Consider the following 11,668-nt stretch of genomic DNA (forward strand, 5'->3'; position numbering starts at 1 on the left):
CATCGACCTGCCTACCTACCCCCACCCCCCTCCCCCTCCACGCACACCCAAGCCCCCCCCTACCCCACCACACACACACACACACACACATACCGCTGCAGGGCATCATCATCCTGGTCGAGGTTCATGAGCTCGTCGAGATCCTTCTTCTCGCCAACCTTGTACCCGGTGCCGTCGTCGTCCTCGGCAACGTCGTCGCCTACAACGGGGTCCTGCTCAGGGTCGGCCATGTTTTGCTACGCGGTGGTTGATAGTCAAATGTTGAATGGTTCGCAAGCTGGTGGGTCATGCTTGGCAGGCGACGAGTCATGGGCTTGCTTCTCGAGGAATGCTGCACCAGTACCGCACGGTGAGGGGGTAGGGCGAGGGCAAGGCTCGACGCTGGATCATGCTTGCATTTATGCGGCATCGGGGAGTGCTCTCTAGTCTCGGTTGTGCAAAAAGACAAAGGAGAAGAGGAAGAAGCAGCCCATCATGGAAAAGGCCGAGGTGTAGTAGGGCCAGGCCTGGGTAATGAACCGCTCAAACTCGTTGTGGCGGAAGGGACGGACGACCACCTGCTCGGCATAGAGCAGCGACGAATAGCCGTGGCGGCGGTAGGTGAGCTTGAACTGGAAAACACCGTAGACGTCCGGGACCTTGAAGGCGCCAACGTAGTGGCCGGCCGAGTCGTGGGTCATGGTAAGGCGGACGTACGGGTCAAGCATCTGGAACTCGATCTGGACATCGGACGCGGTGTACGGCTGCCAGGCTGTGCCGGTCCACTCCTCGATGGTGGTGTGGAACTCGATGTCGTCCTTGACACGGTAAACCGAGCCCTGGACCTTGTCGGCGTCGCCGGTCTTGTAGTGGTGGGTGTTGGAGAGCCGGAGCATGCCGCGCTCCTGGAACGCCCAAGCCGTGAGCCGGAGTGCAAACTCGAGGTTGCCCGAGGCCACGCCCGACGGAGCGCCCGAGGCCTTGGTCACGGTCGCCGAGATAAAGGCGTCGGAAAAGAGCTCGATCGAGCCCGAGACCACCATCCGCGCGTTGTTGCGCGCTTGAAGCGCAGTGACAAGCGCAGTCGTGGCGCCGACGGTCAGTGGGGTCTCCACAGTCTGCGACGGGACGTGCGAGTAGGCAAAGGCCGAGCCAGAGAGCACCTCGAGCACGAGGCCCTCGTCGTCGCCAGCGCCGAGCACTGCATGTCCGATGCCGCGGAAGAGAACCGGATTGAGCTCGGTAGTGCCAAGAACAGCCTCGGCGGCGAGGCCAAAGCCATCGGCAGCAATGAGTGTGTGCGGGCCATCGGCGTCCGAGGCGTCAAAGTTGACGTGGTCGAGCACATACGAGTCCTGCTCGTCAAAGACCAGGCCGCACTCGGCCGCCAGCTCGCGCATGGGCTCGGCCATGTTGGACGCGCCAGCAAGGACGACCGACCGTCCTGCCCGCACAAACTCCATCACCGCCGTCGCGTCCACCCCGGCCGCAAGCCGCTCGGTTGCCGGCGCAAACAGGACCAGCTGGTCGAACAGGTACTCGCCAAACTCCACAAGCTTGACCGCCGCATCGTCCGCCCGAGCAAACGTCAGCTCGTAGCCCTTGTCTGTCCCTCGTCGGTCTCATGAGTGTGCTGTGCGGGTATGCCCGGAAGGGGAGCGAGGGGGAGCGATGGCCAAAAAAGTGGTCACAGAGAGGCCTCAGGCAGGGGGCAGGGGAGGGGAAGGGGGAAGAGGGGCAGAGCGACACGTACTCTCAAGGGCAGCAAAGTAGATTGAGAACGACTGCTTTTGCTCCATCGAGTCGAGAAGAACAAGGGCGCGCTTGCCCAGATACGGCGACGACGGCTGCGTCGCAGCGCAGGCCAGAGCCAGGGCCGTCAGTACCACTGCCAGTCGCAGGAGAGTCATAACCGAGTCGGGTGTCGGCACACCCGAGCACGAGCTGACTTGGGGTGATCAGCCTCGCGGGTGAGGAGTACTACGGTAGCGATGGGCCATGGCCAGCAGCCACAAGGCCCATTATCATCACCTCCTCCCTTCATTCTCCTCGTGCTACTTGTTCATTGTGCCACATTCAGGTCATCAACGCCTGCATCTTGGCCTCCTGTGGGACGGCGTGGATGGCCACCCGCCCGTCGCCAGAGACAGAGGCAAAGGTCCAGGCATCACCGCGCGACCAGGCCAGGCCATACACCGAGTCATCGTGCTCTTCGTAGGTCTTTGCCACGTGATCGACGGGGTGCCCGGCGCGCCCAGCCTCGGACGCTTCCCACGCCGACGACGCTGACCAGACCGAATACAGCTTGACGAGGGTGTCGCTTGAGCCCGAGAGCACAAACTGATCGTACGAGTGGTTGTACGCAAGGCCCCACACCCAGTGTGCGTGCTCATGCATTCGAACCACGGGCTCGCCGCCCTTGCGCACATCCCAGAACGCCACACTCCCGTCCGAGTGCCCGCTTGCCAGGCAGTACAACTTGTTCGGGTTAAAGTCGAGCGAAAAGATGCCCGCCCCGCCCTGCGCCGCTGCACCCTCAAGCACAAACGCCTCGCTTTGCGCCCGCACGTCGTAGCCCACAATCCGCGAGCCAATCGCCACTGCGACCTCGTCGCTAGCGTGCGGTGACCGCGCACCACACGTCGCACCGTTGCCATCAGACGGCAGCACATAGCGTGCCACCGCCGCCGCAAGCCCGTCGCGATCAAGAGTCGCCAGCGCTACGCCGCGCCGACACACCACCGCCGCAGACGAGTCGGTCACATCGAGGGCAGAGATCAGGACGTCGACAACGGGACCGAGCTCTGTCCCAGGCCCACCCGGAAGGCTCCCGGTCTGCTCGAGCTGCGGAAGCGCCGAGGGCGAGGTGGGCGAGGGCAGCTGCAGCGCAGCATCACCATCACCATCACCGGCTCCAAAGGCCGGAAGATCCGACATGGAGTACACAAGGCCGCGTCCCGTCGCACCAGGCTCGCCGGCATCACGCACCACAGCTGCCAGCAAGTGGGCATGACCCGGATGCGAGGCGAGGCGCCAGACCTCTGCGCCATCCGGCACGGTATAAGCCGTCTCTACCCCTGTAGTCCCGTTCTCTGGCACGTAGTGGACGAGATGGACCGCATTTGCCGCAGTTGCCGGCGAGCAGGTGCCCACCGCCCACACATGGGCCTCAGCCCCTTCGTCGCCACCGAGCGGAGTCAGGCACCGGGTCTGGATGGCAAGCAAGGAGGTAAACGTAGGTGAGAGTGGGTCTGTAGCACATGGAGAGAAGGGGGAGGGAGTGCCCTTGTCACTGCTTCTGTCCCTGTCCCTATCCCCCACCACCACCACCACCACCCCCCCACCCCACCACACACACACACCACCACCACCGCCACCCCCACCCCTACCCCCACCCCCCACACCCGCTATACCTATGCACATACGGTGTTGTTGATTCCATGGATGACGCTCTCATCACCAGCCTCCATCCCTACCTTGCGCCCCACACAGAGGAGTGCTCCAGCTCGGGCTTCCGCGCCTGCTCCTGCCAGTGCTCTACCGTGGAGGTAGAAGTACCTCGCGACTATGGCGAGTGGCTGCGGCTGATGGTTCTTCATAAAGTCTCGGATACCACTCGACAGCATCTAGCCTGCATAGCATCCATCCGCTGACGCTACTCTCGTTGTTGGTCATGATGAAGATATCGATGCCGACGTACCCGCCCGTGGATCACGCGTGCGGGAAGCGACAAGTCATCCTCGCGAGGCCCAATCGGTCGACGAGTACGGCGAGGTTGGACCCCGGGCAGATGACGGTGGCGACGCCGAGGCAGCGCGCTCGCACAAGAGACAGATCTGCTTCAGCCGCTCTTCCCAGTTGGAGACAAACCGCGTGCCGTGGTGGAAGATCTGCGCAAAGAGGTCGGCGCGGATAGCAATCTGCCGCACAAGCATAGCCAACACAGGCTCGGTGAGGATGAGATGCGTTCCTGTGTCGCGCGCCAGGTGCTCCATCCCAGGCTTGACCTTAACCAAGACAAGGTACTCAGACTCAAGCGGCGAGATGACAATGTGCACAAAGTTGAACTGCCCAGGAATGGTCGACGCCGTGAACGGGTGCTCCGACTCGTTGAAGACAATGGTGACGTAGTCGTTGCCGATGTGCCGTTTCTTGTTCTGAAACTGTGAGTACGCGCCGCCCATGTTGGGCATGAGCGTTGTGGTGTGGAAGACCACAAAAGAGAGCTCGTCCTTCCAGTACAGCGCGGTCTCGCCATCAATGGACTCGTCGGACCGATCCAACCCGCCGGTGTAGGCTATCGCGCCGCGGAGCGACATGAAAGAGCCCAGCGACTGCAGGAACCGCATGTACCGTGTTGATCCCGTGGTGTTGCCCAGAATGTCCGCCTCGCGGAACTGCCCAGGCGCCACGTACAGCAGGCCGATCTTGTGCGTGTTGACCGTTGGCACAAGGTCGAGCAAGCCCAGCGCACGCTGCATGGCCTCAGAGTCTGGGAGCCGGATCATCGACGGCGCATCCATGCCTGGCAGGCCCTCGCGGAGCTGGCTGAACAGAAAGTGCGGAAATGAGCCGCCACCGCCAAGCTCAGCCTCGGGCCATACAGCCTCCCCCTCGAGCCCGCTCGATGCATGCCGCCCGGGCGTCGCCCGCGAGTTCGACCGCGACCGCGACGAGCCCGCACGGGGCGAGTGTGGCGCCGAACCGTGCTCAGGCGTCCCCCATCCCGACGATGACCCCAGTCCAAGCTCAGGGTGCCGCAAATCCTCCCACGGTCCCATCACTCCGGTCCCCGACTGCACAATGTCCGGGAGAGAATACGACCGGCTCAACAGCGACATGCCATCTTCGGTCACCACGTCTGCCAGCGACGTGTCATCCGCAGCCATAAACGCTGCAACTCCGCCTGCTCCGGCTTGCATCATGATCTTGTCTATGACGGCATCATCGTCATCGTCGTCATCTTCGTCGTCGTCATCTTCGTCGTCGATATCGTGGTCGGCGTCGGCGACTCTCGGTTCAGCACCAACAGCGCTCTTCATCGACGGCGGATGCGGTGTGCTAGTTGACGACGGCGACTGCACCGGCGTTTTCCGAATGGCGCTGGCGCCACCGGCCCGTGACGCGTGTAACTTCATCTGCTCGTCTAACGAGAGGAGCGACGACGCCGAGCCGCCGCCATGCCACGACTGGTTCGACGAGACCGACGACGAGATAGCGACCGGCGAGCGCGCTGTCGTCACCGACCCCACGCCCAAGCTGTGACTCTCGCCCATGAACGCTGGCGACGGCTTGAGCTCGCCAGCCTCGCCCTTGTCATCGTCGCCACCGTACGCTGGCAGTGGCATCATCCGCGAGTAAATCGATTCTTCGGACTGCGACGCTGGCTTGTTGCGCCGCGGCGGCGGCGGCCGCTGCTTCACCCGGCCAACCACGGGAAGACTGCTGATCTCGCTCTTGCCCATCTGTTCGGCGCCAGGCATGGTCGGATAGTCGTGCTCGTACGCCAGCTCCCTCGACCGCGTCTCGACTTCCCGCCCGTTGGCGTGTGCACCTACACCATCTTTGTAGTCGGGCACGTCAGCGCGGAGCTCGTCCATCAGCTGCAACACAATGGCCTTGGTCACAAACGACCCGTCGCTCGGCGACGCCGCCATCGGAGGTGTAACCGAGCCTGGCATGACCCGACTCGCCCGGATGCTGCTCTCAGCGAGAACTCCCATGTCTGGCGCAGAGAGCGACGGGACAAGCGAGCTCGACGAGCCGGGGAGCTCACCACCCAAAAGACCACCGCTCGACGTCGACCGCGGCGGCGGCGGCGGCGCGTCCATCCCGAGCGTGTCAAGAACTTCAGACTCAAGCTTGAGAAGCCAGGCAAAAGTCCCGGTTGGCCGGCGGAGCATGATGTGGGACCATCTGGTGGCACCAACGGTGACAGTCAAGATCGCTGTCCCGTGCAACCACGAAGTGGTCGTCGTGTCGTCACCCAGCCATGCGCGGAAGGCCGACGGTGGACCACTCGACCGATTCCGCGAGAGTGCCACGGACGAGCCCGGAAACGGCTCCAGAGAGCCGTGTGTTGCCCGCAGCAGCATGTCCATCACAAGCAGGGCAGCACGACTCTCCATGGCTGCGTCCACCAGCGCCAGGTCGCCCAAATCCGGCGTGGGCGACGCTCGGATCGAGCTGCTCATTCGGGTCGGCGCCGGAGACGCGCGCCCCGACGACTTGGTGCCATCGCCCGACGAGCCGCCGGTATCCGATGCGCCGCGCGAGTTTCTGCTTCCGGAGCGCCCAGAGCCCGACTTGCGCGACTTTCGGCGGCTCCAAAGTTACCCTTTCGTGAGCCCGTCCGGCCGTTGCCGGAGGCGCCTGGCGCTGCCGTCGAACCAAACTCACCGCTACGCGGCGACTCTTCTCCCGACGATGCTGTCGCGATGTTGGCGGCGGCAGCAGCCGCAACTGCCGATGATGCCGGCGACAAAACAGGTGGCGAGGTTGCCGAACGCGAGCCAGAGAGCCGCCGCGGGTGGACCAGCCGCGGCGGGATCGACGAGTCCGGAGAGTCCGAGTCGTACGACCGTGGTGGCGGCGAGCGCGGAATCGGCACCAGCGCGGAACCAGCTGCCCTTGCGCTCTGTGGCGAGCGGCGGAACATGCTCGCCGGCCCATCGCCCGCTGCAGCCGCAATCGCCCGCCCAAACTTGTGCATAAAGAACGGGAGGTAGCGAACGCGGTCAGTGACGTTGAGAACATGGAACCAGGCGGCAATGGTCCGGTGTGCAAAGGCCATGCAGTACTTGAGCGGCGAGGTGTCACCAATGTGAGCGAGAATGGTGAGGACTCGGACCACGTCCTTGTGCCGCATTGCCTTGATGAGCAGCCGGTAGTGGGTGAGCGACCAAAACAGGTCAAGTACCAGTGTCTCGGAGAACGCCGAAGCATCGTTCGAGTGCGAGCGGAAGAGGAGATAGATAACGCGCCGGAGATGAACAGCGACCTCGACCGGAAACTCAGCAGCAGCAATTGTGAATGCCCGAAGCGCCGGGTTCCGCGTCGCCGGCTCGCCAGTGAGCAGGTGAACTACTGTGGCGACAAGGCCCGATGCCACAGGCTCGGCAAGACGGTCCTTGTATCCCATGAGAAGGATGAGGGCCTGCAACGCGGTTCGCAACAGACTCTTGGTTCGGCTGGCAACGGCCGACGGTGGGCCGTGGAGCACAACAGATGAGACGAGACTCCCGCGGACAAGCGCGTCGGAGAGAAAGACGGCGAGCTTGGCGACGTCGACAGAGACGCAGACAAACTTGTTCTCGAGCCAGTTGATTAGACCCGAGAGCGCAGTAGAAAACAAAGCCTGGTCGGTCTCGCTCGCCACTAGATCAAGAAGTACATCGTACACCGCGGACATAGGGAAGAGGACGGCGCCGGTGTCGCGTGAACGGGTGGCGGAGACGGTGAACTGCGGGCACCGAGTGTTGAGCCACATCAGCTCGTAGGCGGCGTTCGACGACAGCGAGAGGAGGCAGGTGAGGATTTCGAGCCGAAGTGGCGCCAGCGCTGGTGCTGCATGACTGGGTGAGAGCATGCCGAGCATGACGTCCACGACCATGAGTCCCGACTTTGTCTCGCCATTGGTCACATGGTCACCAAGGACAGTAACCAGGCCCGAAACAGCCTCGGGAACTACGCCAGCCGCGGCCACGCTCGCCATCAGCGAGATGAGCGCCTGGGTGCACGCCAGCGGAATGGTTGGCGACGCAGCCTGAGTCACAGCAAAGTTGAGTGCCGCAGTTCCGATTCCTGTGTCGGCATCGACGAGGAGGACACCAAGCGCAGGCACGATGACCGTGTTGAGGAGCTCGACAAGATCATGCGCAGTGAAGGTGGCCGAGTAAACCTCAATAAGTATGTCTAGAAGCTTGGAGCGAACAGCAACACGGAGGTCGTGGACAAAGAGCGAAGTGAACGCCCCAAGGTCGTCTAGCCACGTCGGGCTGCCCGGCTGAAAGTGGTGCGAGGCCATCCGCAGCCGCATGACAGCAAGGACATCGACGGCCGGCTGAAGCGCGGCGTAGCTCTCGAGAACAGTGATGAGCTTGTTAGTCTCACCGTGAAACTTGCTCGCTTCGAGCAGGCGATGGAGCATGTGGAGGCACTGGACGACGGTATCGCGGAGCGAGGTCTTTCCGGTGTAATCCAGGAACGGATCGAGACCGCCAAGGATGTCGAGGATGAACGGCCACTCAATCCGCAGCTGATGACCGTACTTTTTGATGAGCCGGTGCATCGAGAGTGCGATCTCATATGCGATAATGTTGTGGTTCGGCTCGCATAGGACAGACATGGCGTGGGCAATAGCAGGAAGGATGACAACGTACGAGACGTGGGCGGTGAGGACCCGCTGCTTGCCCCATGATGCCATAGAGATGAAGAATAGCGCGCCACGGATGAGCCCGATGTCGGCGTCGGGGAAGCCTGGCTCGACGTCGCCAACAAGCGACTGCAGGGCATACATGGCAGTCTGGCCAAGATACGACTTGAGCATGCTCTGCATAACTTCCCATGAGTGAGTGGCAAAGACGTTGATGTTGACGATGCGGCAGAGCGCTGCGGTGTAGTCAGGCATGCAGGTCATGGGCACAGTCCCGTAGCGCACAAGCACATCAAGCGCATCAAGGCACCCACCAACCACCTCGGCAGAGTCGGTGACGTTGGCGATGGCGCAGACAGACTTGACCAGCGGCGAGACTTCGGCCTCGGCGCGAAACACAATGTTGTTGTACTTGACTAGCCGGGCGACAAAGGCGATGAGGCGGACGACCCACGCCTCGTCGGCGGTACTCTCGCCGAGCGAGTCGCGAGCGAGTTCGAGCCAGCTCAACAACAGCGGCGGAAGTGTGTAGTCGAGGCCGCAGAGATGGCGACCGTCTGCGGTGAGCGCCACGAGAAGATCAAGGGCGGAAGTCCGGGCTTCCGACGAGCCGCGCGGGCTGCCCTTTGGGTCGACGCCGGCCGAGTCAGAGACAAAGGCAAGGACACGTGGGGCGAGGATGTGTGACCGGGCAGTCTGGTTTGCCAGAGTCGCAGCAGCAAGCGCAGCTGCGGCAGGGACCACCGCCGAGACGCCAGCACTCAGCATGCCGGATGCCAGCTCCCACAGCGCCGTAGGCAGTGGCGCAGGCAGGCGGAACCGCGTCGCGGCCTGGGCGAGGAGATCAAGGGCGGCCACGGCGTCGTCTCGCGAGAGCGAGGCAGTCGGTGACACCAAGAGCCGCACCGCCTCGCGGACGACAATAGCCACCGGGCTCGGGTCGAGCAGTGGTGGACTGGTTGGCGCCAGTACGCTCCTGAGCCTTTTTATGGCTTGGGTGGCGCTCATTTCCCTTGTGCGTGAGGTGGTTGGAGTGGGGAGGAGGTCGAGTTTGGGCGATCAAGTGTCACCGCGACGGGCTCGAGGCTAGTTCTGGTGATTGTAATGTAAGACTCACGCTACATCACGCCATCACGCCAACCACGACACGGACAGATTCGAGCCACAGTGAGACAACGTTGGAGACAGAGTTGATAGGTGATGTTGATGCGCGATGCGCGACGTTCAAAGGCATCGCGGATGGCCATGAGGAGTGGTACCTTGCCGAACTTGTGGTCAAACTCGTAGTCAACCGAGCCAGTCGGGTATGTGATGGGAACTCGGATGAGGAGAGGCGGAAGGTGGATGTTGGTGATCTCAGCCCGGACCCAGAGAGCAACAAAGGCGGCGGCACGGCCGGTGCTATGGGCGGGAACGAGGCGGACGCCAAGCGCAGACTCGAGGGTGTCGATCTCGGTCTTGAGCGACGGATTGGCCAGGGCTAGGTCGGCACGAGAGGTGGCGACCGCCGGCAGGGGTGGAGCCGGGGCGGTGTGACTAGGAGGTGCGAGTCTGAGTGAGTGGGCTGGAGTCGAAGAAGTCGGGGCTGCGGGTGCTGAAAACGCAGCGGCAGCGCCACCCATGGCATGGATGGCCGACGGGCGCGGAGTCTCGGGGGAAGGGTGATCGTCGGCTGGGAGGAGATAGTGTGAGCCTTGAGCAAACCAAGACGAAAAGCTGGTGACAGCATCGAGTCTGTGGCCGATGGCCGGGCGGCTTCGACGTCGCGGGCAAGGTCGGCGTACGAGACATGCGCGCCCGAGTTGTAGGCCTGGCGTTTGGCAGGGCGGGTAAGAAAGGCGTTGTCGAGAGCAGAGACACGTTCGCGTTTGGAGCCAACACGATGGGCAGGCGGGGGACGAGCCAGCGCAGTACTAGGAAGATGAGACGATGACCACCACAAAGCCTTTGGGCGGCTCGAGGCGGGGTCGTCCGAGCGTTCCGCGGCGGGCGCGTTGGGTCGGTTGTGCGGGGACATGCGCTGCAGCGGTGGTGAAGTCGGCGAGGAGAGGGCTGAGGCCAGACTCGAGTCGACTGGCACATCACTAGATGAGGTGAGAAAGCCAGCCTCAAGTGAGCGGAGCGAGTCGCAGAGGGTGACGCTAGCCGAGCTGATGGCCGGAAGGTGCGAGGGGTTATTGAGGAGATGAGCCAGAGCGACGGTAGGAAGGACTGATGGCGACGATGTCGTGACTGCAGCGTCGCGGGTTGACTCGGCAGTTTTGGGCGGCTTGCCAGCCGTGGGAGGAGAAGGGTTCTTGCCCGCAGAACCACCGGAGCTGGCTGCCGTAGTGGCGGCGGACGACGCCTGCACTGGTGCAGGTGATGATGCTGATGAAGCGGCGGCCGTCAGCTGGGCAGGGGCGGCCGGCGGATTGGCCGAGATCGAGGCACTTGTACGAGACTTGCTCCGCTCGATGCTGCGGGCGAGACGGCGCTCCGAGTTGATGCGGCGGTTCGAGTCGACGTGGGCACCGCTGGAGGTCGATCCGCCGAACACGTTGTGGTAGGCATGAAAGTAGGTATCGACGGCGGTTTTCAGCGAAGCCTTGGCATGAGCTTTTGCAGTGCTGTCCAAGCCAGAGCTGCGGTAGGCGTTGTGGGCGGTTTTGATACTGCTGATGTAGGGGCCAAGGCGGGCGGACTGTTCGGGCGTCAGAGTACTCGAGGTAGCGGAAATGATGGTCAGCTTGATGTTCAAGGCGCCTTCGGTGACCTTTGAGTAGTACTGGCGGACGTTACGGGTGTATTGCTCTGGCGATGACGAATCTCTCAGGAGTGCCTTCTCCTTAACCATGGCGTCGTCCTTGGCCTTCTTCTCCAGCTGCTCCCTGGTCAGACACGGCTGCTTCTTCAAGCTCAACAACTTGTTCTTGGCCCCTGCAAAGTCGTGCAGTGCCCTAAAGATGGTCTGGATAGCCTGCTGTCGAATGTGCTTGCTCTTCGCGACCGGCATGGTGTGCCACCAGTAGTTGGCTGACATGGAGTGGTGTGTGTGGGGTTGTGTGGTTGTGTGGTTGTGTGGGGAGTTGGGTGCTGTGGTCAGCCTGTGTGCTGTGGTCACGGTGAGTGAGTGTGAGTGTGTGAGTGAGTGTGCCAGTGCACCAGTGTACCCTTTGAGCACGAGTGTGACGGCGGGTGGTTTGGTTGGTGGCGGTCCAGACCACACACACACACAGACAGACACCGACAATCGAATTGGATCGTCTTTCGAGTTGAGCTGGCCTTGCCCCACTGCTTGTCACCACACCCCTCCTCTACCTCCCCCCCCCCCCG

General features: G+C 62.7%; 4 protein-coding genes across 4 annotated transcripts in view; all 4 read right to left on the reverse strand.

The window, feature by feature from the left end:
* Positions 1–260, reverse strand: part of AMSG_04247 (RHO protein GDP dissociation inhibitor containing protein) — a 1,360-nt gene extending 1,100 nt beyond the window's left edge. Inside the window, exon 1 of the mRNA XM_013903574.1 lies at positions 94–260. Coding sequence (XP_013759028.1) covers positions 94–230 — 137 coding nt within the window. The 5' untranslated portion in view covers positions 231–260. The remainder of the gene's footprint in view (positions 1–93) is intronic.
* A 122-nt stretch (positions 261–382) lies between these two features.
* Positions 383–1,893, reverse strand: AMSG_04248 (dolichyl-diphosphooligosaccharide-protein glycotransferase). Its single transcript, XM_013903575.1, has 2 exons — positions 1,733–1,893; positions 383–1,585 (listed from the first exon to the last, which is right to left on the reverse strand). Exons 1-2 carry the CDS (start codon positions 1,887–1,889, stop codon positions 423–425), a joined length of 1,320 nt encoding a protein of 439 aa, XP_013759029.1. The 5' UTR covers positions 1,890–1,893; the 3' UTR covers positions 383–422.
* Positions 1,894–2,025: 132 nt separating this feature from the next.
* AMSG_04249 (TSSC1 protein) lies at positions 2,026–3,515 on the reverse strand. The gene is made up of 2 exons (XM_013903576.1): positions 3,405–3,515; positions 2,026–3,189 (listed from the first exon to the last, which is right to left on the reverse strand). Exons 1-2 carry the CDS (start codon positions 3,447–3,449, stop codon positions 2,056–2,058), a joined length of 1,179 nt encoding a protein of 392 aa, XP_013759030.1. The 5' UTR covers positions 3,450–3,515; the 3' UTR covers positions 2,026–2,055.
* A 21-nt stretch (positions 3,516–3,536) lies between these two features.
* On the reverse strand, positions 3,537–9,240 carry AMSG_04250 (GARNL1 protein). The gene is made up of 2 exons (XM_013903577.1): positions 6,405–9,240; positions 3,537–6,303 (listed from the first exon to the last, which is right to left on the reverse strand). The coding sequence occupies exons 1-2, from the start codon at positions 9,119–9,121 to the stop codon at positions 3,714–3,716; spliced, it is 5,307 nt and encodes a 1,768-aa protein (XP_013759031.1). The 5' UTR covers positions 9,122–9,240; the 3' UTR covers positions 3,537–3,713.
* Between the last annotated feature and the right edge of the window lie 2,428 nt (positions 9,241–11,668).

Source organism: Thecamonas trahens (genome assembly GCF_000142905.1).
Source record: "Thecamonas trahens ATCC 50062 unplaced genomic scaffold supercont1.17, whole genome shotgun sequence".
Taxonomy (NCBI): Eukaryota; order Apusomonadida; family Apusomonadidae; genus Thecamonas; species Thecamonas trahens.

What these genes read in the sequence shown, in the direction of transcription:
- AMSG_04248 (XM_013903575.1), bottom strand. Translation starts at nt 1,889, where the DNA reads ATGACTCTCCTGCGACTGGCAGTGGTACTGACGGCCCTGGCTCTGGCC. An exon ending in CTACTTTGCTGCCCTTGAGA is followed by an intron (nt 1,586 to 1,732) that starts GTACGTGTCGCT and finishes GACGAGGGACAG; the next exon opens with ACAAGGGCTACGAGCTGACG.
- AMSG_04249 (XM_013903576.1), bottom strand. Translation starts at nt 3,449, where the DNA reads ATGGAGGCTGGTGATGAGAGCGTCATCCATGGAATCAACAACACC. An exon ending in TCCATGGAATCAACAACACC is followed by an intron (nt 3,190 to 3,404) that starts GTATGTGCATAG and finishes CTTGCCATCCAG; the next exon opens with ACCCGGTGCCTGACTCCGCT.
- AMSG_04250 (XM_013903577.1), bottom strand. Translation starts at nt 9,121, where the DNA reads ATGCTGAGTGCTGGCGTCTCGGCGGTGGTCCCTGCCGCAGCTGCGCTT. An exon ending in GCCAACATCGCGACAGCATC is followed by an intron (nt 6,304 to 6,404) that starts GTCGGGAGAAGA and finishes GTAACTTTGGAG; the next exon opens with CCGCCGAAAGTCGCGCAAGT.